This window comes from Arachis ipaensis, chromosome B8 (genome assembly GCF_059453495.1).
Source record: "Arachis ipaensis isolate K30076 ecotype BB chromosome B8, ASM5945349v1, whole genome shotgun sequence".
In the NCBI taxonomy this organism is placed as follows: Eukaryota; Viridiplantae; Streptophyta; class Magnoliopsida; order Fabales; family Fabaceae; genus Arachis; species Arachis ipaensis.
The window spans coordinates 123,179,730-123,206,185 of NC_142443.1; the positions used below are offsets into that span (position 1 = coordinate 123,179,730).

The window sequence follows — 26,456 nt, forward strand, 5'->3', positions numbered from 1 at the left end:
TTCACCATTCCTCCGTCCCTCCGTCATCCATACTTCAGCAAAGACAAACAACCAAACAGATTCACACACAAGTAAGAAACAGATAGTGCAAGTAGCAAGTATAACAGGTAGCAGGATGTATATGTTCAGTTAGGCAATCCCAAGTAATGCACAGCAATCAAAACAAATAAATGCGCATGATGTATGCCTGTCCTATGGCTGACGAGGCTCATCTGTCGGTTATCGAGCCAACCCGACAAGTCCGAAAACCTTAGACTGTCCCCCGTCGCCCATCTCCATGAGTCTATACGTAGATTTCACGTTCATTCAAAATTCATTCAAAATCAATTTTTTTACCAAAACCACAAAACCACGTTTTCTTTTCAAACCTCTTCTCCACCCAATTTAGCATACCACAACCATCAACATAATCAACTTTTAACCATAACACAACAATTCTATCAACCTTAGCTTAATAACATCATATTCCACCCAATTTACCAATTTAGCCACAAACCACATATTGCTACACATACTCATTCTTACCATTTTCATGAAGTTCTTCAATCCTCATTACAACACTAATTATCAAGTCAATACCAACAAGTCCAAATTATACCATTCACTATCTCAACCACACCATTACCTTACCATAATCATCACCCTTCATTCATCACCAACATACAAGCATATACACATACATACATTAAATTCCCATTATTAATTACTCAACACCATACCATATCAATTTATTCATCAACATCACAAACACTAACCATTCAACATATCAAACCATTTCAACCTATCCTATAATGCTCTAGCCTAAGTTTTCACACAACCTTATATATTAAACGCGTGAAACCTAAACGATACCTTGGCCGATCACTTTATTTAATCCAAGGCAGCCTCATAAGATATAAAACAGCCCCTCAAGCTTAGAGTAACCAGCCACAAGCTTAGCTTTAATCACCACCAAGCCTCCAAATGTTCACTTTTCACTTCCAAAGCATGTATATAAACTTAATTCACACCTAATAAATATATATATTCCAAATTCAGATTTTTCCAAATGAAATCAAAATTAAAATAAAGTTTAGGGAATCCTTACCACTCCCACATGTGTAGCAACTCAAACCTAGTAAGCTCCGCAAGCTATATCGAACCTAGAACACCAAATTGGCAAAATCTCACCATAGGTTTCAATTTCAATAATAGAAAAGGGGATAGAGATTCTGAAATGAAAATAGAGCTTACCAGTAAAATTAATCCGATAGAAATGTAGAGCTCGACGCGATGGACGCGTGGCCGTGAACGGTGCGGCGATCGGAGCTCGAACGGAAAAGTTATGGTAGTGAGAAGATTTGATGAGGGTTATGGAGTTTCCCTTCCTCCCCAATCTGTTTGGCATCGTGTGTATGAAATGGGGAAGAAAAAGCTGCTGCTTCTTTTAAGTTATGGGTTCAATTGGACCCACGGGCCCGATCTGGATCCCGGTTCAGCCGGTTCAGCCCATCCGGTCCAACTTTGGCCCAAATTTTTCAAAATTAGTATCAAAATTCTCGTTTTGAAGAGCTCTATTCTATTTTGATATTAGTTTTGCATTTTTAATTTTCCTAATTAAAATTCAATTTATTGACTAATTATTCGCTAATTTCACGCGGTTTACATCCTACCCACCTAATTAGGAATTTTGCCCTCAAAATTCAGATTCAATTATCTGAAAAGAGGTGTGGGTAGTCCTTTGGCGTATTCAGAGTTTCTTGAAGCTGACCCCGTTACTCGAAATATCCATCTCCTTTCATTTAGACAGGCTTAGGTTGTAAGACATGAATTTGTTTTAGAAGCATGTTTCAGAAGTTACGAAATATGGAGTACGTCGAATAGGTTCAAAAAGTACGGCAGATAACTATTTGGCACACCTCTAACCATCAATATTCTCCAAACATTGAAATGGGCGAACTTGGCAGGATTCAACTTCTTAGTTTTTGATTGCTCACTTGACTCTAGTTTGTTAAAGTAATCTTCAGAAATAGGTATCCTCTTTCTTCCAACTTGAGAAGTCTTCTTCTTGGATCTGCCTAACTCTTTTGTCGGCTTACGTAGTGAGAATCCAAACTCAAATTTGCGTAACTTTTTCTCTGTTGTCTCGGCCATCAAATTTAAGAACTATGACGTTTGATGTTCCAGCTTTCCGATTAATACATAGGTGTTTAGCGTACTGTGAAGTCTCACCTTCTCCCTGATGCATAGTCTCATTAATATCCCCAATGAGTAGCTTGCTCAAAATGGGAAAAATGGACTTGATCACTTGATCCATGATTTCCTAACAGCATCACCTTTTGTCCTAGACCTTGGCATTCTATCACGAAATCGATAGCTATTTCTCTTTTACCTTTAATGTAGAACCCTTGATGGTTGTAGCATTTCGCACGGCTTCTGGTGGTCTCTCTTTTCTTTCTCATGCATCGAACATGTAATCACATAGATTGTCACTTCGTTCTTCACTTCTGGCTGCTCAAAATATTTTCTTGGATTTGCGATACGTTTTAGAAATCTCAAGGTAACTTTGAAAATCCTCTTTTGTAAGCTTCGGACAACAGTTTCTCGTTTCAACTTCCGATTTCAACACATAACCCTCTATTGGCATCTTCTTGATTCAACCGGCTTCAGTACTCTTCGTAGCTCCTTATCACCAGTTGCACTCCCTAAGTCCTTGACCCTACGATCTCTATTTCGGCATTGGACATATAAATCTCTTCTTAATTCCCTTTTGTTTACCAAACTTCGACATCTTTGGCGACTCCTTATTATCTCATTACGCGTCCCGTACTTCATCGATGCCACGTTGTAACCTAGCAATGAATTTAGACCGACATTTCCAACCACACTCTCTCTCTCTTCCAACTTAGAACTTTCACTCATCTAACACTTTCTCCTTTGGAATTAACGTCCAATAATCTTTTAGAAACTTCTTGCTTAGGGCGTCTATCACAACCTCACGACGTTGCGTCTGCATGCATCTTAAGGCTTTCAATAATACATCGTAGTCATTCCCTAAATGGTTCGTTAGGCTCAAGTGATACAAGCATTGTCATGAAGATCAATCTTCTTTCTATGGCTCGAAGGCTTTCATCGGATCCTGGTATTTCATTCCCACGGTGCACCTCATTGCATCTATTTAGTCACGAGCGATACGATTAGCGAGGATTAAGGCCTCTAAATTCCTTAGTAATGTCGCTGGTTCATTTTCTTGTTCAAAAGTCTTGCTCTAAAGGATTGACACTCTAATAATTGCATCTAAAAGTTATCCACGATGCAAAATCCAGTACGAGTTGATTTTTTTTCAAAGAAATGTTATGTTTAAAAAGACGAATAAGTAACACGAACGGTGTTCACAAGGAATCAAAAGAAAGTCTTGTATACAGTTAGCCGGACTTGTACAGAACTAATGGAATACACAAGAAGAGAAATCCAGTTGCATCTCAAGGAAGAAGTTCGAATCAAAGCTTGAATAAAAGAATAAGACATGTCGAATTAAATAGGTTCTAGTTGGCTTTAAAGGAACGCGAGTTTCCACAAGAGAGCAACTCCACGTACCGCAGGTCTCTAGGATTCAAAGATTATGTGATTATATTAGGATGAGTTCAGGCTTATTTCAAAAGAGACAACCTTTATACGAGTGAGGAACAAAATCGGAAGAACGGTGAATTAGGCTCTTACAGGAAAAGATTCAAGATAGAGCTTTCAATGTAAGCTATAAGAGAAAAATTAGATTAAGTCGTGAATATTAGTTGGCATGCTCTCGCAAAGAAACACTTAGTTGGACGATTCTCTCTTCCCGTACTCCCTCCAACTCGGTCCTGAGTTTTACTGATTATAATGATGTCTTCACTTGTGGTGCGATCAACACTGATCCGACTTTCGGCACTAAGTCTATCGCAAACTCATGTTCTCTCTATGGTGGAAATTCTGGTACATCTTCAAGAACGGTCTCGAGAACTCTCTCGTATAGGAATTTGGTCTTACCTTGACTCGTCTCTTAATTAATTAGCAACTAAAGGTTGAATCCGCTCTATTCCTCTTCCTCAAAGTCTTAATGTCACTGGATTTCAAATGGTAACTCCACATAGCTCTCGACAGTTCCAATTCCTTAGGTATAATCCATCCTGCTTCCACTGCGTCATTCTGATTTTCATCCTTTAAGAACCTAGTCACTCATCTAAGTTAGCTAAGTATCGCTCCATCTTAACAACTAATAGTCTTCCACTAACCATCAGCTCGGACTCCACGATCATCAAAACTTGTCATGCTTCACAAATGGATAATACATATTAATGATATGCAAGGTAGCTAAAAATTCAACTGCTATTTCATGGTTACCTCGGGTCTAAGAATCGAATTCGGTTGCATCCCGGCATTTCCTATCTGGAGCTGTCTCTCCATAGCCTTCCTGTAACATTGCCCTCTTCATGGAGTAATCTTCTATGAATTGACTTTTCCTAACCAATTCAGTGAAATTCGTTAACCTTTGCGGATACACGTAGTTAAAGATGTCTCTCCTAAGTCCTTTCTCATACTGAGCACACTTCCACGCCTCATAGTCGGCTGGATTTCCTTGACAAACATTTTAGAGACGACACAGGTTGTCGAATTCACGGGTATAGACAGCAACAGACATATTCTCTTGCTTCAGCTGCATTAACTCCAACTCCTTTGTAATGCAAAGTGCATGTAAGAAATATTTCCCATAAAATTTCGTATTGAATCTATTCCAAGGGATATATGTTAACTCCATCTGCAAGGTATGATATAACTCCTGCCACCATTTCTGAGCATCTCCCTCCAACATGTAAGTCACTATTTCCACCGACTGTACTTCCGGTATGTGCTGAGTGTATAAAAACCTCTCCACATCTCGAAACCACCGATCAGCCTCTAACGCATTGGCAATTCCATTAAACTGAGGTGGACCACTCTTGAGGAAATCAATAAGGGTCATAGACCTATAATATTGACCTATGTTGCTTGTACCAGCACCCGAGCTTCCATCTCGAGGTCCTTACATTGGTTTGGTCCTAAGATTTTCCCTCCGGGTACCTCGCTCGGATCCGCGAGACGACATTTGGTCCCTGTTCACACCAAACAATTGATATTAAGGTGATCAGTCTCAATATCTCAAGTTTAGTGCTTTAGAGTCCCAAATGCATGCTCACGAACATGTATGCTACACATATCAGCTAGATATCCTAATAGCACATAGACACATACACAGAGACTGCACAGAAGCATATTCAGTCCGTCCTCAGGCTCTATAGGAAAGAACTGCTCTAATACCATAATGTAACACCCTACCACACAAAGCTTTACACCTAGGATGTAAAACAGGGGTGGTGAGGCTCTACGACCTCTAAAATAAAATACATACGTATAATAGTAGAAAGAGTATAATAAACTAGGAGCCTTGAAAAATAGGTAAAACAAAATCGCGAAATAAAAAGTGCAACGCTCGAGAAAAATAGAATTACTTACATGCTAAGAAACTTAAGAGTTGAGGTTAGGAATAAGTAAAAGAGTCACAAGAGTGCCAATAATACAGAGGAACTAGCTCCTAACTCAGCTTGCGAAGCCAAGGCTGGCCGGAGAATATTTACATATATATACATAAGTATCCCAAACACCCAAAATACAGAATCAAGTCCCTAAGTCTCCTGTAGCCTCTGAGGAACAAAATAAACAAGTTTCTTGGAGAGCAAGCTAAGTACATCAGTAATATATATACAAACAGAGAACCCAAAATGTCCCAAGGACTACTCCTCTTCAAAGATTCAGACGCCTAGCGAGGAGCCTCTCGACCTGCATCTGAAAACAACAACACAGTATGGGATGAGAACCAGAGGCCCTCAGCATGGTAAAGGTGCCACGCGTATAATAAATAAGGTCCTGGGAATGCCAGAGGCAATCCTGGAACTCCGTCATACAATTATAAGACTTAATTTCTAAGCAGAAGCCATAAATAGGGGTAGGTAATATAAGTACACTATACTTACTTGCTTTAAAACCTAACACCTAACACCTAACCAGTTCACCATTCTTCCGTCCCTCCGTCATCCATACTTCAGCAAAGACAAATAACCAAACAGATTCACACACAAGTAAGAAACAGATAGTGCAAGTAGCAAGTGTAACAGGTAGCAGGATGTATATGTTCAGTTAGGCAATCCCAAGTAATGCACAGTAATCAAAACAAACAAATGCACATGATGTATGCCTATCCTATGGCTGATGAGGCTCATCTGTCGGTTATCCAGTCAACCCGACAAGTCTGAAAACCTTAGACTGTCCCCCGTCGCGCATCCCATGAGTCTATGCATAGATTTCACGTTCATTCATCATTCAAATCACTCAATGGGGGCTATCCATACCCGGGAATTTATACGTGCCCGGTCACCCTTACGACCTAGGGTCAACAGAGTATCGAGTTTCAACCTGGAACACGTGGTGGCAAGCCACGATTCTTACCCAGGGAAACTCGTGTCTCAGATATCATTATTCATAAGCCATTTCATTTTCTCAATCAATATATAATCATTTATCAAGTGATGGCATAAAACTTCATTTAACATTCTCATCTCCTTCATATAACTCATTATTTTACCTCTTACTTCATCTCCAAGTTATCTTATTTTTCTAGCTCCAATTAGCTACTGGAGTTAGTACTATACCTAAGTCTAAAAGAAATAAAAATGGATGTTTAGAAGTGAAAATCTAGTTTAAAACACCCAAAATCTAGTTTTGCAGCAAACAGAGGTCACGCGTGTGCGTAGGTCACGCGCACACGTAGAGAGAATAGCATTTTCACGTGTACGCGTGAGTCATGCGTACGTGTGATCATGCACGTTGGCCTCTCACGCGCACGCATGGCTACTCGTGCATGCATCATTAAAATGCCACGCCACGCGTACGCGTGGGCCACGCGTACATTTTCCAAAAATTGGCAGAATGCCCAGAAAGCTACTACAAACCAGTTTTGATATCCTGCGAACACAGTTTTCACCCTAAACCTCAATCGTCCATAACTTCCTTTACAAAATTCTGTTTTTCACGAAATATATATCGTTCAAAAGTTTTCAAAACGACCTTTCATTTGAAATAAACCACATTTCCATCCAAAATTTGAGGAGCAAGTTATGGACTCCCAAAGTTCATTCATAATCAATTTTTTTTTACCAAAAACACAAAACCACATTTTCTTTTCAAACCTCTTCTCCACCCAATTTAGCATACCACAACCATCAACATAATCAATCGTTAACCATAACACAACAATTCTACCAACCTTAGCTCAATAACATCATATTCCACCCAATTTACCAATTTTTGCACAAACCACATATTGCTACACATACTCATTCTTACCATTTTCATGAAATTCTTCAATCCTCATTACAACACTAATTATCAAGTCAATACCAACAAGTCCAAATTATACCATTCACTATCTCAACCACACCATTACCTTGCCATAATCATCACCCTTCATTCATCACCAACATACAAGCATATACACATACATACATTAAATTCCCATTATTAATTACTCAATACCATACCGTATCAATTTATTCATCAACATCACAAATACTAACCATTCAACATATCAAACCATTTCAACCTATCCTATAATGCTCTAGCCTAAGTTTTCACACAACCTTATATATTAAACGCGCGAAACCTAAACTATACCTTGGCCGATCACTTTATTTAATCCAAGGCAGCCTCACAAGCTATAAAACAGTCCCTCAAGCTTAGAGTAACCAGCCACAAGCTTAACTTCAATCACCACCAAGCCTCCAAATGTTCACTTTTCACTTCCAAAGCATGTATATAAACTTAATTCACACCTAATACACATATATATTCCAAATTCAGATTTTTTCTAATGAAATCAAAATTAAATTAAAGTTTAGGGAATTCTTACCGCTCCCACACGCGTAGCAACTCAAACCCAGAAAGCTCTGCAAGCTAAATCGAACCTAGAACACCAAATTGGCAAAATCTCACCATAGGGTTTCAATTTCAATAATAGAAAAAAGAATAGAGATTCTGAAACGAAAATGGAACTTACCGGTGAAATTAATCCGATAGAAATGTAGAGCTCGACGCGCTGGATGCGTGGCTGCAAACGGTGCGGCGATCGGAGCTCGAACGGAAAAGTTATGGTAGTGAGAAGATTTGTTGAGGGTTATGGAGTTTTCCTTCCTCCCTAATCTGTTTGGCGTCGTGTGTATGAAATGGGAAAGAAGAAGCTGCTGCTTCTTTTAAGTTATGGGTCCGGTTGGACCAACGGGCCCGGTTTGGGCCCTGGTTCAGCCGGTTCGGCCCATTCAGTCCAACTTTGGGCCAAATTTTTCGAAATTGGTATCAAAATTCTCGTTTTGAAGAGATCTATTCTATTTTGATATTAGTTTTGCATTTTTAATTTTTCTAATTAAAATTCGATTTATTGACTAATTATTCGATAATTTCACGGGCTTTACAATTTGCAGTTTACTTTTATCTCTGAGTCCATTACTGCATATACAACTGAAAGGACAGTTGACTTGCCTAAGCTTTATTGCTCATATCATTGGGTAGTGTTACCAACCAAATTTTGTAACTCTATCAAGGATGTTGATGTGTTAACTCACAAACCAAAATAACTAAATACTAATATTGTAACAACTTGTCTAACAAGGCGAAAGTACTTTAAATATAGAAATATTTTAATACTTTACTATTTTTTTATGAAAATGTTATAAGGAGAGATATAGATAGACATACACACAGAATAATTCACTACAAGAAAAAAGTTTGTCCCCATGCTTTTTTCTTATTACGCTTCAAAAACATGGCCAAAAGGGGTCAATGGCCATGTTTTTATGAGGGTGGCGATTGATTAAAGATTTGGCTACGTTTTTTTTTGCTACACTTCAAAAACGTGCCGAAAGAAGTCCATAGCCACCCTTTTATGAGGGTGGCAATTGACTAAAGATTTGGCCATGTTTTGTCTTGCTACACTTCAAAAGCGTAGCCATAGAGAACAACTTAAAGCGTGGCCAAATGTTTCAGTTATCATCACGTTTTTGAAGCGTGCCCATTTCGCTAACTCTTTTGACACCCTTAAAAAGCATGGCCAAATTCAAAAAAGAAAAAAAAATTAAGTTTCCACACTAAAACTCTTTTTACAGAGCCTTCACCTAACAATGCCCTCTTCGAAGAACCCTAACAATGCCCTAACACTCTGTCGAACACTCATCACCGACGCTCACACTCTCTCCCACCGTCGACGCTTGCACTCTTATAACACCCTACCACACAGAGCCTTACGCTTAAGTCATAAAGCAGAGGTGGCGAGATATTATGACCTCTAAAAGAAAGAGACGTATATAAATATAGTTGAAAGAATTCATATCTAGGAACTTTAAATAAGAAGCTAAACAAAAGATAAAGTAGAAAATCGTGTCACACTCGCAAAGATACGCGTAAGCCGGATAAACGGGATCAGAGGGAAAGATAACACATATATAATGAGATCGGAGTTCCAAAGATACAACTATCAATCTCCAAACTCGACCCGCGAATCTAAGGCTAGCCAGAGTATACATACATATATATACATAACCCAAAGTTTTCCCAAAACATAAACAAAATACCTGTTTATCCAAAAGCAACCGCTAAGAGGGTAAAAATACAAAATATACATGCAGAGAATCTACATACATATATACATAGCCTAAAACAAAATATAACAGCCTAAAAGATAGTTTTTTGCTTGTTTAGAGGGTCTCCAGACGCTAAAAAATGTGCCTCTCAACCTGCATCTGAAAAACAGCAGAAATATGTATGGAATGAGAACCGGGAGTTCTTAGCATGGTAAAGGTGCCCGCATAGATAATGTATAAGGTCCTGGAAAAGTCAAAGGCATTCCTAGAACTCTAACATTCAGGTTTTTAACTTAGAGACTATACTAAACTAGAAATTCGGTAATCAATCTAAGAAATTATAATTTTAACCTAACTCTGCACCTTCTTTTTCTCAAATCTCCTAATCACCGATGGAACACCCCCCACACCTCCGCCAAGAGAGGGTCTCTCAGATAACATACACAAACAAGGCAAACAAATAAAGTACAGGTAGGGTTCAGATATAGCAAGTAAGCAAGTAGCAGATAAACATGACTAAGCAATTAGGAAAACCAAAACAAATGCACATTCAAGCAAAACATTCACATGCATATGATGTATGCCTGTCGTATGGCTGATGAGCTCAACTGTCGGTTATATAGCCAACCCGACATATCCCGATAGCTAACATTGGATAGTCCCTCTATGCGCACAGACCCAAGCTTAACAATATCCATGAAAAAAATCCCAAGCTCAAAATTTATTCATGGGTGAATATATATATATATATGCCCATGGGGAACCCAGGAAGTTAGAGTACCGGGTCACATCTTGCGACAGAGGGTCAACAATTTGTCTCAACATATACAAGTCACATAGATTTTTAATTTATTATCTCTCAATGTCATCATCATTCATCAATTTCCATACCTCATCAAGTCAATTATTCACTTATCATGTCTCCTTTGATACCAAAACTAGCTCCATCAACACTCTTACTCATAATCTATAACCTAAAACCTAACCATCGAACCTTAAACAGAGTTTTTAGAGGTTTGGAAAAACTAGAGGAATGGTTGATAGTTCAAAAATGGTGAATTTTCAACAAAACAGTGGTTTCGGAGGGTCACAAGCTTGCTTGAAAGGTCGAATAGCTAAAAACAGAGTTTTAGTATAAAACATGGCATCGTGTGTACACATGCACCAAGCAACTTTCTCAGCCTGTGCGTATGCATCATAGTGTGTGTACGTACAACTTGCAAAATCCTCAGGGTGTGCGTACGCACACCCCCTCGTGCATACGCACGAGCTTTCCCACACGCTCTGGTCTGTGCGTACGCACGCATGCCAGAATTTTGGTTTTCTGCAGAATTCATTTTTTTAATCCCAACTTCAAACGCACATAACTTTTTTTTTGTTACAATTCATTTTTCGTCCGTTCTTCAGACGTTATAAACTACTCAGAAGTCAGACCCAACTTTTATTTAGTTAAAATTGTGTTTTTTCCAAAACTCAAAATCTCAAGTTTTCCAAACCAAAACAACCAAATCCTAATCAAATCCATTTCACAAGCCCCAAGCCTCCTCCTCATCAATTGAATTTTCAGCTTCCAAAGCTCAAATTAGGTATCCAACATCCATCAATTTGATTCCAATTCATACAATTTAATCTAATACCACACAATTTCATCATAATCAACATAGGCTACATGTAACACCCCGTTACCCTAGGTCTTACCTCTAGCCGTAAAGCGAAGGATAACAAAATGTCATGACAGTTCTAAGACTCATAATATATATATATATATATATATATATATAGAAATGGTAATACTAGAATCCCGATGAAGGAGTAAAAGCTCAACTTGCATAATGCGAAATTACGAAATGCGAAGCGTTCACACACGATAACTGAACATATAGGTACGAACAGAACAAGAAATAATATATGAAAAATCTTGTAGATAGCTCCAGCATACACAAGGTAATACTTAAATTAACAAGATATATATATATATATATATATATATATATATTGTTAATTTAAGTATTACCTTGTGTATGCTGGAGCTATCTACAAGATTTTTCATATATTATTTCTTGTTAATTTTCATATATTATTACCTTGTGTATGCAGGCTGTGACTAGTTCTTTTTTTGGTATTTCATACTTATATATATATATATATATATATATATATATATATATATATATATAAGTATGAAATACCAAAAAAAGAACTAGTCACAGCCTGCGGAGTCTAGGCCGGCTAGTCAAACTGAAATACAAAAGAGCTTTGGAAGTTTAAAACAGCTTATACAACTTATCTCTCAAATCAAGCCTCTAAGGCCATAAAGTCTAAAACGGAAAAGTGAGAGAAAGTACTACAGCAACATAATCAAAAATACAAAAAGATAACAAAAGATCCTCCGCTCTGTCACCATCCCGCAACTCACCGAGGTGGGTTACGACTTGCGTCTGAAAAGCAACAACAATATATGGTATGAGAACCGGAGGTTCTCAGTATGGTAACAGTGCCCAATAGATAAGATATAAGGTTTCGGGACGCCAAAGGAAATCCTAGAACTTCACACCGATCCAGATATTCAAGCTTACTAAAATAAAAAAATTAAACCATAAACCATAAGCAGGGTTATCTAAACTTAGGGGATTTCTAACTAGAACTAGTCACACTGCTGTATCCCACAACCTTTACCAACCTACCCTCCTTGCGATCCCATCGCCACCACCTACCTTACCTCCTCAACCTTAGACAATCACAAGTATATGCAAACTAATAATACACAGGTACTATTCATGTATAACAAGTAGGCATATATTATACATTTAGGTAAACTGCAAGTAATCAAACCAAATAAGCACATAAGAGATGCATATGATGAATGCGTATCCTATTGGCTCGTGATATCACTTGTCGGTCTATAAATGCCAACCCGACACATCCTTCCGGATGTAGCCTTCCTGCCATGCCTAAAGATATAAGCTCTACACACTCATGCAGTAAAGAAATCTGCCACGCTAGAGATATAGGCTCCGCACACTCATACCGCAGGGAGTCTGCTATGCCAGAGATATAGGCTCTACACACTCATGCAGCAAAAAAGGAAACAACAACAGTCTCATCATAAATCATTCCAAAGATATAGTGTTGGACACACTCTTTGCAGTAGAAAAACTGCTACGCCGGAGCCTACACCGGAGATATACGCTCCGCACACTCATGCAGCAGAAAAAATATGCCATGCCGGAGATATAGGCTCTGCACACTCCCATATAATCTAATAATTTCATCATTCCTGTCCAAGTTCTCAACTTATCATAACCATCACCGGTTTCCAACTTCTCAAATTCATAATAAGCATTCCCATTTCTTAAAAATCTCTTCAAACATAGACTTCACAACTCAACATTCACCAATTCAAGCTAGAAATTATACAAACCTTCCAAACCGATGTCACTGGCTCTAAACTCACAACTAAAAATATCCTTTTATTCTTTTATTATTTTCTCCCTTGATTTAAAACCCTAAAACTGGCAAAAAGGTTTTAAACAAGTGTTATGAAAGTTTACAAGCTTGCTGGGAAGGTAAAACAATTAAAAACAAGGTTTTCATTGAAAAACAGGGCATTGTGTGTATGCATAAGGTTGTGCGTACGCACGTCCAGAAGAGTTTTCTCAAAGTGTGCGTACGCACAAAAGGTAAAATTTTCCATTGTGCGTACACACATGAATACGTGCGAATGCCCTCAACAGAATGCACTTCCCAGCTTGTGCGTACGCATGATATTGTGCATATGCATAACTTACAAATTTCACAAGGTATGCATGCGCACCAGAGTGTGTGAACATTCACAACAGTAGGCATATCCCTGTGTGTGCGTGCGCACTAGAATGTGTGTACGCACGTTTTCTGAAAATCACAAGGTGTGCGTGCGCACAAGGGTGTGTGTACGCACAAGTCAAAACATAGCCACTGTTCAGAGCACCCGCACAACAGTGTGCGTGGGCACACAAACTAGAAATCACAAATTCTTCAACATCACAGAATTCAGATTTTTGACACCAACTTCCAACGATCATATCTTTTCCTACAAAATTTCAATTTCCACAAATTTTTTACCGTGTTAAAGCTCTTTGAATTATCTTTAATTTGATATAAAATTTAATCAATTTCAAAAACTGTATCTCAAGATATGATCCGCCAAAGTTTGCCTAAAATCTATTTTTACCAAAAATCTTAAAAACTCAATTTTACCAAAACTCTCAATTCAAAATCAAACTATTCACAATGCAACAATACCAAAATTACTCAAGAATCCATACTAAACACTCCTTAGCCATATCAATCATTCAATCATCTAAACCATTTAATACTCACCTCCTCCAACTCTAAATTCAACGTAATATCACATCCAATTTTCTTAATACCACCATTCAAATTCCCAACAATCATCAATGCTACAAGTATCAAATCTTTCATCTAATTAGTCCAATTATCATCAATCAATCTATTCAATTCATCAAACCTCCTCACTCGTTTACTTTCAACATGAACCACAATAACTAACAATCAAAATTATCATCAACATCCATCTTCAAACCTCAACACCCACCAACATAACTCATCAATAATCATCATCTAACAACATATATGTCATCACATTCAAACTCATTCAACCTACATCCAAACCATCATCAAGCATAACATTATATACAATTAATCATACAATCACATCATTCAAACCTATCTTAAGGTCAACTAGCCTAAGTGTCCAGAAACATTACATATTACATAAAGAAAACCGAAACCATACTTTGGCCAATTCCTAAAATACACTAAAGACCAAAACGAAGCCACCAAGCTCGATCCAAAGCCTCAAACCAACTCCAACAAACACCAAAACTCAATTTAACATCACATAACATACAAACATCAAACCTAGGGTTCACAAAAATAACTAAACATAAAGATTTAGGGAAACTTTACCTTATCCAACGAGATTAGGTGTAAAACCCAACAATACTCCAATGCTAGATCACCCATAAATAAACAAAATCACAAAATCTACTCAGAAACAAAACTCAAAAATGCGAAAATGCTAGGGCTGGAAACTGGAGTGCAATTTTAGAGATCTTACCTACAAAACTTAGCTAGAAATGATGGGTTCGGCAAGAGCGATGCGTGGCCACAAACGGCTCGTCAGTCGGAGCTCCGTAGCTCAAGTTATGGCTTGAGGAAGATGGAGGTGAATAGTGAAACCCCTCTTCTCCTCTCTTCCCTTATCAGCATCCCTTTCTCTTGGTTGGGGTGAAAATGAGCTGAAATGCTCATTTAATGAGCATATATATGTTGGGTCTTGGGTCCGGTTTGGGCCCGATCCAACCCGTTAGCATTTTTGGTCCGTTTGGCCTACTTTGGGCCAAAACCTTTAAGATTAGCATCCGGTTTTCGATTTCAAATTATTTTTATCCTTCCAAAACAATAAATCAATTTTTAAAATCTTATTTTTCTCAAATCACGGTATCGGACAGTCTAGAGCCGGTACTGCCGGCTTAAGTACCGATACACATTTTTAAAAAAATCTTTCACAAAAGATACATTTTCCAACTCAGGAAAATTCATTGAAATCAAATTTTACCTTTTTATTTTCAAAATATCATTTCTATATTTTTTAACCTATTTCGGACAATTAAATTATTATTTTTAAAAGCGGTTAAGCTGGTTCTTACATTCTCCCCTCCTAATTAGGAATTTTGTCCCCAAAATTCGAATCGCATGATATATCCTCCTAGAAGTGTTCTACTACCAGCGTTGTCCTTCCAAATGAGTCATCAAAGCCTCTCGTCCACCATAGCACTACCGTGTTGATGTTCTCTCTCGCCTTCTGCTGCGTCACTCTGATTATCGGTCACTAAGAACTCAAATTACTCTACTACATCGAACCGAAATTTTCCTTTAAACCAAATGCCGCTTTTACAACATTTTCCAAAACCTTTAAAATAAGTTCAATCTGAACAAGTTCATTGTTAAAACTTTTTCAAAAGAGTCAAAAATCATTTATTCGTAAATCAATCACTTTAAAGCATGATTTTCCTAAATTCATTAAAATTCTTAAATCATAGCTTAAATTTCAAACTGGATTCACAAATTAACAAAATCATAGAAATCACTTTTCTTTTAAATGATATAATTTAAACCAAAGTTCCAAACTAAATTTGAAAATCATTCTAAACCTTAAAACTTTTTCAACAAGATTCAAGACCATACCAGTTAGAAATTGAAAATCATTATTAAAAACTACAAAAGCGATCCAAACCGATCCGTGAACACCCCTACAAGCAGGTATACCTCATCAGACTCAATCTCATTGTCAATTTCAATTTCAACATCATTCTCAATTTCATTAATAGTCTCCTCTTAAATCTCATGTCAATTCACATTCAATCTTAATTAAGCTTATTCATCGTCATCCCTCATCATAATCATTTACCATTCATCATCACATTCCATTAACTCTCGTTTCTAACTCCTCTATCCTTAATTACACTGGATCTATCCTCATATCAGGATTTGTAAAGATTTAGAGGGCTCGAAGAATGGTTGAGAGCTTAAAAATTTACTTTTCAGAAAAACAGGGGTGGTCGTGTACGCATGCACATGCTCGCGTATGCAGGAGTGTAAATATTCAAAACTCGCGTATGCGGACCACCTTCGCATACGCGGAAGGTTTGGGTAGTGGAGCTCACTCAGGTACGTAGCACTTGCGTCAAGTGTTGGCAGTGGCCAACTCTCACGTACACACGATGAGTTCTGTGTACACATGGCATATCTGGATGTGAAAAGCTAATATACTATAATAAAACCAGTTTTTTAACCCAACTTTCAAACCTTCATAACTTTTCCACAAAATTCATTTTTTAACCATTCTTGAACCGTTAGAAAGATCGATAAACAAATTTTCATAGAATCCGGTTTTGTAAAATTTTCAACTCCGATGACCGAGTTACCGTCTGCCGTAGTTGGCCAGAAATCTATTTTTAACCGAAAATAGAACTTACCAATCGTTTCCAAAAGTTCACAAGACAAAATAGTTTTTAACTCAATAAATGACCCCGAACCACTCAATCCACTCATTCACCATCAACCAAAATCAAGCCTATTTAATTCACACATTTCACTCCATTCTTATTCATAATCATCGTTAGTTATCACCATACCTCAATCATATTTAATCATTATCCCCTCTCTCAATCTCGAAATCATCATCAAATCTCGATCAAAACCAATTGTCACTAACCGCATCTCAACTTCAAGCATAACCTTCAAACTCACTCTCTTATTTCCAATCCCTTGAATTTATATTTAAATTACTGTTTTAAGTCTTTAGCTAGTTAATCACATCTCTTTTCGTTATTATTAAAAATCAAATGAATTAAAATCACAATTCGACCAAATCATGAAAATTTGACTCTCTTTAAAATACGAAGAGTATTCAAGATTTATATATTTTAATAATTTATTCAAACCAAACTCAATTTCAAAATCATAACAAAAACTCCTTTAAGTTCTTAGAAAAATTTCGGCAGCACCTCCCCTTAAAATTGGAGTTTGTCACCCATCACGGGTCCCCTCTTTTCAACCTCAACTCAACAAAACCAACATTTTAAATCAACGTTTTCAAATCCTTCATTCAAGACCAATCATTATCGATTTAAATCAAAGAAAACCAAAATCAATATATTCAATCCATTTTACCGAAAATTCAGAAATCAACCAATTCAACAAGTACAACATGTCAATTCCAACAAAAAATCATTTATATCATAAATATTCATCCATTTGCATTAACCTACTAAACTTATCAGGTATCCAAAGCCCAAAATATTTTTCTTAATTAAAACAATTCTAACTTCAATCCCTCGTAACTTTCAATCCGTAGCTCCGATCGCCTCACCGAGTTTTTCAAATATATCCGAACAAAGTGATAAGAAATTAGAAATTTCTCACCCAGCCCTTACCTCTCTTCAATTTTTTGAATTTGGTTCATGGGTATTGAGAATTTTGCGCTTTTGATGGTTTTGGGTACTCTATTGCGAGGTATAGATGGGTTTCATCCAATTACTCAGTGGATAAAGGTGAAGAACTCTTATCTCCTTTGAATTCTTCAATTTTGTGAAGTTTAGATATTGAAATTGTGGTTATGTATGAAATTTTATGGATTCAGATCGAATCCATGTGAATTGAATGTCAAACTGGTGAAATGGAGTACACGGAATAAAGCTTTGGTGGTTGGAAACTTGATTGAGTTGGGTTGGAGGTTTGGGAGCTTGAAGAGAGGAAGTTTTCGTTGTGTCTTTGAGCTCGAGAGAAAATTGACAAAGTATAGCTTTAGTTTCCTGTAGTTAATATATAATATTGCATAAAAACTTAGGCTAGTTGCCATAAGATAGGCTTGAATACTCTGAATTGTTGGATTTGGTGGTTTAAATATATATATGATGTTGATAATGGTTGGTGAAGTTGGTGGAATTATGTGTGAAAATAGTTTGAATGAATTGATGAATTTATGTGTTGGAATTATTGTGAAGTGAATAAAGAGTTTATGGTAGTGTGTAGGAGTAATTGGTATTGATTTGATTAGGGGTGTCCATGGATCGGATCGTATCCGCAGATCCACGGTAAATATCTGCATCCGATCCGAAAATTGCGGATACGATCCGATCCGCAAATTGATCGGATCGGATCGGATCCGATCCGCATTATTTGCGGATCGGATCGGATCCGATCCGCATTATTTGCGGATCGGATCGCGGATATCTGCTCTACATCCACATATCCGATCCGCAGATCCGCACTATAATAATTAAAAATAAATAAATATATATGTTTGGTATTATATTTACTTGTTTGTATGTTTTAGTTAGTAATTATTATTCATATATTGTATTATTTTATTTTTGTTATTTAGAGAGAGTTTGATTAAAGATATTTTAGGAATAAATAAGTTTAAAAGTATGAAAGAAATATTTTTATCGAAATATTTTTACATAGAAATATGATTAAAAAGAGAAGGTTTAATTATGCAGATATATTCGATATCCGATCCGATCTGATCCGCAAATGTGAGGATCGGATTGGATCGGATCCGGCACTAAAAAGTGCGGATATCATATCCGATCCGATCCGATAGAAATTGTGCGGATCGGATCGAATTTTCGGCCATATTCGATCCGATCCGATCCGCGGACACCCCTAGATTTGATTATGGTTTGGTTGGTTTTGGATTGGAAATTTTGGAAAACTAGAGGATTTGAACTTTTGGTAAAAATTGAATTTTTGACCAACTTCGATGAGTCATAACTTGGCTTCCGGACTCCCAAATCTTGTGAAACTTATTTTGAATGAAAATTGGGTCTATGAAGTTTGTAACGTTCAAAGAACAGAATAAAAATAATTTTTAACGAAAAAGTTATGCACATTAGAAGTTTGGTGTGAAAAATTAATTTTTTCTGAACTTAACGACTTTTTGGCAAAACTAATATGCTTGCGTACGCGACAGTGTCACGCGACGCGAGTATTGGGCTCTGTCACACACTCGTGTACGCAAAAACTGGCTGCGTACGCGGCATTGTCATTTTTACACGCATGCGTATGCGACATGTAGCATGCGTACGCAGAACCCTTTCGCTGCCTACCATTTTCGCATAGGCGATCTTGTTACCAATTCTCGCATACGTAGTAGGTGGCTCGCGTACGACCTCTGCTTTGCTGAAATTACAATCTTTGAGTTTTTAACCATTTCTCTAGATTTCCAAACATCTATAAACTCTGTTTAAGATCTGATCGCTAGAGTTAGGCTTAGGAAAGATAGTGAACCTATTGAGGAAGTTAGGCTGATGTTGAGAGAGAGTTTGAAGTGAATAATTGAATTAATGAGGTGTGGTTAAAGTCGTATGAGATATGAATAGGAATGCTGATGATAATGATGAATTGTGATTGTATGAGATATGAAAGAGGGTGATGATGATATTGATGAATTATAACCGAAAGATCCATATGGAATATACATTTGAAATTATCTGAGACACGAGTTTTCCTGGGTAGATGCAGTGGCTTACCACCACTTTCTCCAGGTTGAGACTCGATACTCTGTTGACCCTCTATCGCAAAATGTAACCGGGCACTTTAACTTCCTGGATTCTCCCAATGAGATAATAAATGATTGATTATATATATGCATAAACTCTTGGGGATGCGTGCACGCAGGGACTGTCCAGGATTCGCTATCGGACATGTCGGGTTTGGCTGGATAACTGATGAACCACTACTTTATGGTTTATTTTGTATTGAATTGAGTGGATTTTGTCAAGTATTCTCACACTTATTCATGTAAATTGCATGTTCTTAAGTTTCCTTCCAAATTTTGTGCTATGATTGAAAACATGCTTCCTAGGCCTTAAAATTGCTAATTTTTAATCCTCTTTTATTATCATTCGATGCCATGATATGTGCGTTAAGTGATTTCAGGGTTATAGGGCAGGAATGACTTAGAGGATGGAAAGGAAGCATACAAAAATGGAAGGAACACAAGAATTTGGATATTTGAGAAGCTGGTAGCAACGCGCACGCATGGGTGAGACGCGTACACGTGACCAAGCCATAGTCCAAATGACGCGCACGCATGGCTGACGCATACGCATGACGAGCAGCACGTGCCTCAGTAACAGGAATTCGCTGGGGGCGATTTCTGGGCTACTTTTGACCCAGTTTCAGGCCCGAAAATGAAGATAAGAGGCTGCAGAATGGAGCTGGGAGGAATCACTCAATCATTCATTCATTCACACACTTTAGGTTTTAGATGTAGAATTCTAGAAAGGGAGGCTCTCTCCTCTCTCTAGGTTTTAGGATTTCTTTTAGTTTTATTTCTTTTCAAATTCAGATTTCCATCTTGCTTTAATTTAGTTTCTCCTTTACCTTTTATTGTTCTAGTATCTTAGTTTATCTTTTCTTGTTGATTTCTTTATTTTTTCAATTCAGTTTATGAACTCTTTTTGTTAGATTTAATTCCTTTTTAATGCAATTTGAAGTATTTCATGTTTATGGCTTCTTTCTTTAGTTGTTGGTTATTGATTCCTTGCATTTGTTAGTCTTAAATTTTACATTCTCTTATTAATTTTCTATGCCTTTATTTTGTGCCTTCTAAGTGTTTGATAAAATTCTTGGTTGGATTTTAAATTAGATTTTTGTGTTCTTAGCCTGGGTTGATGATTTAGAGACTCTTGAATTGTCAAGGTCTCTTGTTGATTGGTGATTTAAAATTGCTAGTTAGCTTGAGCTTCACTAAATCTAGTCTTTAATTAGGACTTGTGATCTCATGTTGATTTTGCTCACTTGATTTTCCTTCATTGGTTAGAGGTTAACTAAGTGAGAGCAAAATACAATTACCATCACAATTGGCGATGACAATGAGGATAGGAATTCTAATTCTCAACCCTTGCTAGGACTTTTCTTAGTTGTTAGTTTATTTTCTTGTCATTTACATTCCTTGTTCATCATTCAAAAACCCCAAAAATATTTTCCTATAACAAATAGTAAGTACACTTCCATGTAATCCCTTTGAGAGACGACCCGAGGTTTGAATACTTCGGTTATTTTTATTGGTTTGCTTAAGTGACAAATAATTTAAACGTTGATTGAGGTTTAATTGTTGGTTTAGATCTATACTTGCAACGCGATTTTATTGAGAAATTCTTTACCGACAATTTTTCTCCGTCAAGTTTATGGTACCGTTGCCAGCGAATTGTAAATGTGTGCCTTGTTATTGGTTATTATATATATTGTGAATATATATATCTTTTTCTTCTTTGTTAGTTTTTGTTAGTTTTAGGACTTTGTTTGCTTATTTTTGTCAGCTTTTGTTTTTATTTTCTGTTGCTATTATGAATTCTTACCCATATGGCTATGAGTGTGGTTATAGTTATGTTGCAGGAAATGAGAACTACAATAAAGGCTTGCATCAAGGATGGAACAATCAAAGGTGGGAAGAGCCTCAAGCATTTGATCAACCATCTTGGCAACAACCTTATCCAACATATGAGCAAGAGCCGTTCCAAGATGCATATCCATTCAATGGCTGTGGTGGACCCCCTAATGATTATCAACAACCACCACCATATGCCTATGAACCCCCTCCTCAACATAGTTTTGAACCATCATACTCACAAGCCCCCTACAATCAAACACCTTCATATGACCCTAATTCTTATCCACCATACCAACTACCTTATGAGCCATATGAACCATACATAGAACCACCCCAATTCCAACACAATTACTCCCAAGAACCACCACCTCAATATACACCATCTCCATATTCCTATCAAGACGAACCACCTTCCTATCATGAACCCTTCCTCCCAAGCAATGAACCCTCATATCCACTCCTGTCTCCAATAGATGACACCCTTGGTCTTGTTCTTCAAGGGCAAAGAGAGATGCGAAGGACGACACTAGAGTTCATAACTACCTTGATTGAGGTAGTAAATAATTTAGCCTCCCTACGCTTCGACACTCAACGTACCCCCATGGCCGCATGTGGAGAATCTAATGAGGAGCATAGCATGAAGGAGAGATTAGAAACTCCGGTGGAAAATGAGGAATGTGATTTTGTACTAGAACAATTGGAAGAAGCTGTAATTGTTGAAGAGGAAGAAGTGGTTGAAGACTTAGGAGATGCTGAACCTCCATGGGAATCTAGAGTTGTAAAGTATTCTTCCAAGAAGTTTGACTTTGATGTAGAGGAGGGTACACAAGTTTTAAGAGTAAAAAGGAGATGGTAAGTGATTGGAAACACAAGTTTTAGTTCATTGTGGTTGAATGCTCAAAGTTGAAGTGCAAAGATTGGTGTAGAGCTAGATTGAATGGGTCTAGGAAGTTGTTTGGATGCCTCAGTGAGAATTCGGATTGCTTGCCACCCGGTTGGAAAAATGATGATCAACCTGAAGACGGGTGTAGAAACAAGATTTGGGATCCGAGAATATATGAGGACCAATTTTGGGAGCTTCGAGCATGTGGAGAACTTCACCAAGGTTTGGTGCACTTGAATGGAAACTCTAACAATCATTTGAAGTCCAAGAATTGATGGAAATTTCAAGATGAGTACAAGCACAAGCCACCATGACAAGGAGCTCACCAAATGTCCAACTCAAGGACAATAACTAAAAGTGTTAGGTGGGAGACAATCCACCATGGTATGATCTTCCTTTTCTATAGTTTTTTTTATTAATTTTCTTATCTTTGTTTTATTAGGTGTGTATGATACTTTTCAAATATGCATCTTTGCATCTGTTCTGATATAAAAAAAATGCTTCTCATGCGTGTGCATGGCCGACGCGCACGCGTCATATTGAATGCTGCAACTTTTGGTACAAAAACCAGAGAGTTGTGCTGGAACCATGCGGATGGGGTGCTAGGCGCACAACCCAACCCAAGCGTATGTCTCGTTGACGCGTACGCGTCACTTTATTTTTTTGGCAACCCACGCGTGAGTGTGGCCGACGCGCACGCGTCATATGCTAATGCTACCTCTGGTACAAAAACCAGAGAGTTGTGATGGAACTGTGCTGGTTTCGTGCGTCTAGAACGAAAAGTAGTCACGCGCACGCGTGACTGACGCTCACGCGTCACCTCCTCTTTTCTGCTTCTCACGCGTACGCATGACCAACGCTCACGTGTCGCCTCCTCATTCTGCTATCCACGCGTGCGCGTGGACGACGCTTACGCGTCGCATATCTTCTCCCATTTCTTTCTTCTTTCTTCTCTCCTTCTTCCTTCTTTCTACATTTCTTCTTCTTCATCCCTTTAACTTCTCATATTTATTCTCTTTCGTTCTCTCTTACTTATTTCATTTGCATACCTTCATTCATTGCATTTTAACTTTGCTTTTGTAGCTTGTTCTTATTTTCTTTTCTAAGTTTGCTATTTCTCCATTGGTGTTGAATTTTCTTACTCAACTGTTGAATATTTCTTACATTGTTTTGGTGCTTCGTGACTTATTTTGTGTTGTTGGATGATAAAATTTTTAGGTCAATGCTTAATCTCTATTGCTACTTGCATTCTTTGTGCATTGATACGAACTCACATTATCTTTCATGACCCATTTTTTCTTCCTCATTGTTACAATTCTTGCACCATTGATATGCCATTTGCTTATATTATTTTCTCACTTGCATGTTGTAGCTACCATGTAGTTGAGAACCTCATTATTATTTGGCATCAGCCCCACCTATATTTTATTTGCTTTGATATCTTTGTCTTTTGGGCTTAATCTTCCGTCTTTGTCTCCCCTTTCAGGCTGGCCACCAAGAAGGGAAAGGAAAAACTTTTAAATGAGGCGACAAACAAGTTCATCTGCACAATTCTTTGCAGGAGCTCATCAGTTGTAGCAACCCTATTCCACTTAGCTGGTATTTGCATGCACCGAGGACGGTGCAATCTTTAAGTATAGGGAGGTCGAGATCGACTTCCGTGGGTACCTACTTCTTTCTTCAACACCAATTCTTAATTTTCTTTGTTAGTTAGTTGTTGCATTGTGTGATAGATTGCATGTGTAGTTAGTTACTTGCATTTAGGTACTATTTAGTTGAAGTAGTAATTTCTTTTCCAAGAAACTATTTTAGGACATTTCACTAATTTGAATTAAAATTTTTGTTGAACTTGCTTAAAGAAATTTATTTTGGAACATGGTTTTAGAGCTCGAACACACAAGTCTAGTGAGATTTTTGAACCTATTTGAATGGTTGCAGCTTACTAACCAATATTTTGATTCGGTGTGTGTTGTTCTCTCTAAAATTGTGATATTTGTCTTGCTTAATTCTATATTTTCATTGTTTGATGTATGCATGCACTTATATGATTGAGGCATTTGTTTCATTATAGCTCACATACCCATATGGCCTTAACCTTTCATCATCCTTTGCAAACCAATGTTGAGCCTATTTTAACCCATTTGTTCTTTATTTTAACACATCACTAACTCTAAGCGAAAAATAATGAATGTCCTTAATTTGAATCCTTGGTCAGTTTAGACTAGTGAAAGTGTGCATGATTTAAGTGTGGAAAAACTGGGTTTGGAAACGTTGGTTTGGGAATTGGGTATGTTGTATATTTTTATGAAAATGTGAGAAAGATAGTTGAGCACATATTCTCGCATTCAATACTTTAATCATATGCATTGAGAAAAATAAAAAAAAAAGAGAAAAGAGAAAAATAGAAAGCAATAAAAGGGGACAAAATGCCCCAAAGTAAATGGTGGTAGCAATGCATATGTATTGTACTAAATTTGGGATGCATGAATATGTGGAAAAGATAGTCAATGAGTAGTTAGATTTTGTATTTTGATTACATGGAATGTCATAAGTTAGGTGGGAAGTTTAGGATAATTAAGGATTCGGATTTTAGTCCACTTAACCAAATACATTCCTACCTTGACCCTAACCCCATTACAACCCTTGAAAAGACCTCTTGATTTGTGTACTTATGCATTAAATTTTTTGTCGATTGGTAGAAGAAGAGCAAGTCTTAGAAAACAGGATTAGTAGAGAACCGAGAGAATCAACCCTCAAACACTAGAGTGATTAGAGTGTATACACTTCCGGTGAGGGTTCGATGCTCGATTTCGTGTTCTCAGCTATGAGCTTTCTTCTTGCAAGTCTATTTGTACTTCATTTTGAGATTTGAATTAGTAGAATCCAGTTCATATTTGTTCTTGAAAGATTTATTTACTTTAAACCAAGTAGGTAGAAGCGTTTAGCATGTAGTTGCACTCATATAGATAAGTTGCATTGCATAAGTCCTACTATTTTCCCTTCACTCTTTTGGTTCCCTTGAGCTTAGCATGAGGACATGCTAACTTTTAAGTGTGGGGAGATTTGATGAACCACTATTTTATGGTTTATTTTGTACTGAATTGAGTGGATTTTGTCAACTATTCTCACACTTATTCATGTAAATTGCATGTTCTTAACTTTTCTTCCGAATTTTGTGCTATGATTGAAAACATGCTTTCTAGGCTTTAAAATTGCTAATTTTTAATCCTCTTTTATTATCATTCGATGCCGTGATATGTGCGTTAAGTGATTTCAGGTTTATCGGGCAGGAATAGCTTAGAGGATGGAAATAAAGTATGCAAAATTTGAAGGAACACAAGAATTTGGAGATTTGAGAAGCTGGTAGCGACGCGCACACGCGTGACCAAGCCATAGTCCAAATGACATGCACTCGTGGATGATGCGTACGCGTCGATGACGCGTACGCGTAGACAGTATAGAATCCAAATAACACACATGCGTGGCTGACGCGTACATGTGACAAGCGGCACGTGATACGTGCGTTAAGTGATTTCAGGGTTAGTAACCGACAGATGAGACTGATCGGCTATAGGACAGACATGCATCATATGCACTTGTATGTTTTGTTTGAGTATGCATTTATTTTGGTTTACCTATTTATTTAATTGTAATTAACTACTACTTGACCTAATTGTTGTATCTGTCTCTATATTGGTGCTTTCCCTTGTCTGTCTTGCTTTTTTTTACTTCTGAGAGATCCATCTGCTTGGTGATGGAGGCGCTGAGGGTTGTTTTACTTGGCGAATTAGAGGTTTGCAAAGAATAGAAAACGAAGAGTTAGATTAGAATCCTTAGATATAGTCACCGTATTTCTGGTTTAGTAAAAACTTTAGGATATGAATATGGGTTGTTGGAGTCTTAGAATGTCTCTGGCTTTCCGGGACAT

The 26,456-nt window shown here is 37.4% G+C and overlaps 1 protein-coding gene across 1 annotated transcript; it reads right to left on the reverse strand.

The window, feature by feature from the left end:
* Positions 1-4,366: 4,366 nt before the first annotated feature.
* LOC148549697 (uncharacterized) lies at positions 4,367-4,978 on the reverse strand. Its single transcript, XM_088495754.1, has 2 exons — positions 4,636-4,978; positions 4,367-4,593 (listed from the first exon to the last, which is right to left on the reverse strand). The coding sequence occupies exons 1-2, from the start codon at positions 4,976-4,978 to the stop codon at positions 4,367-4,369; spliced, it is 570 nt and encodes a 189-aa protein (XP_088351880.1).
* Positions 4,979-26,456: the final 21,478 nt, after the last annotated feature.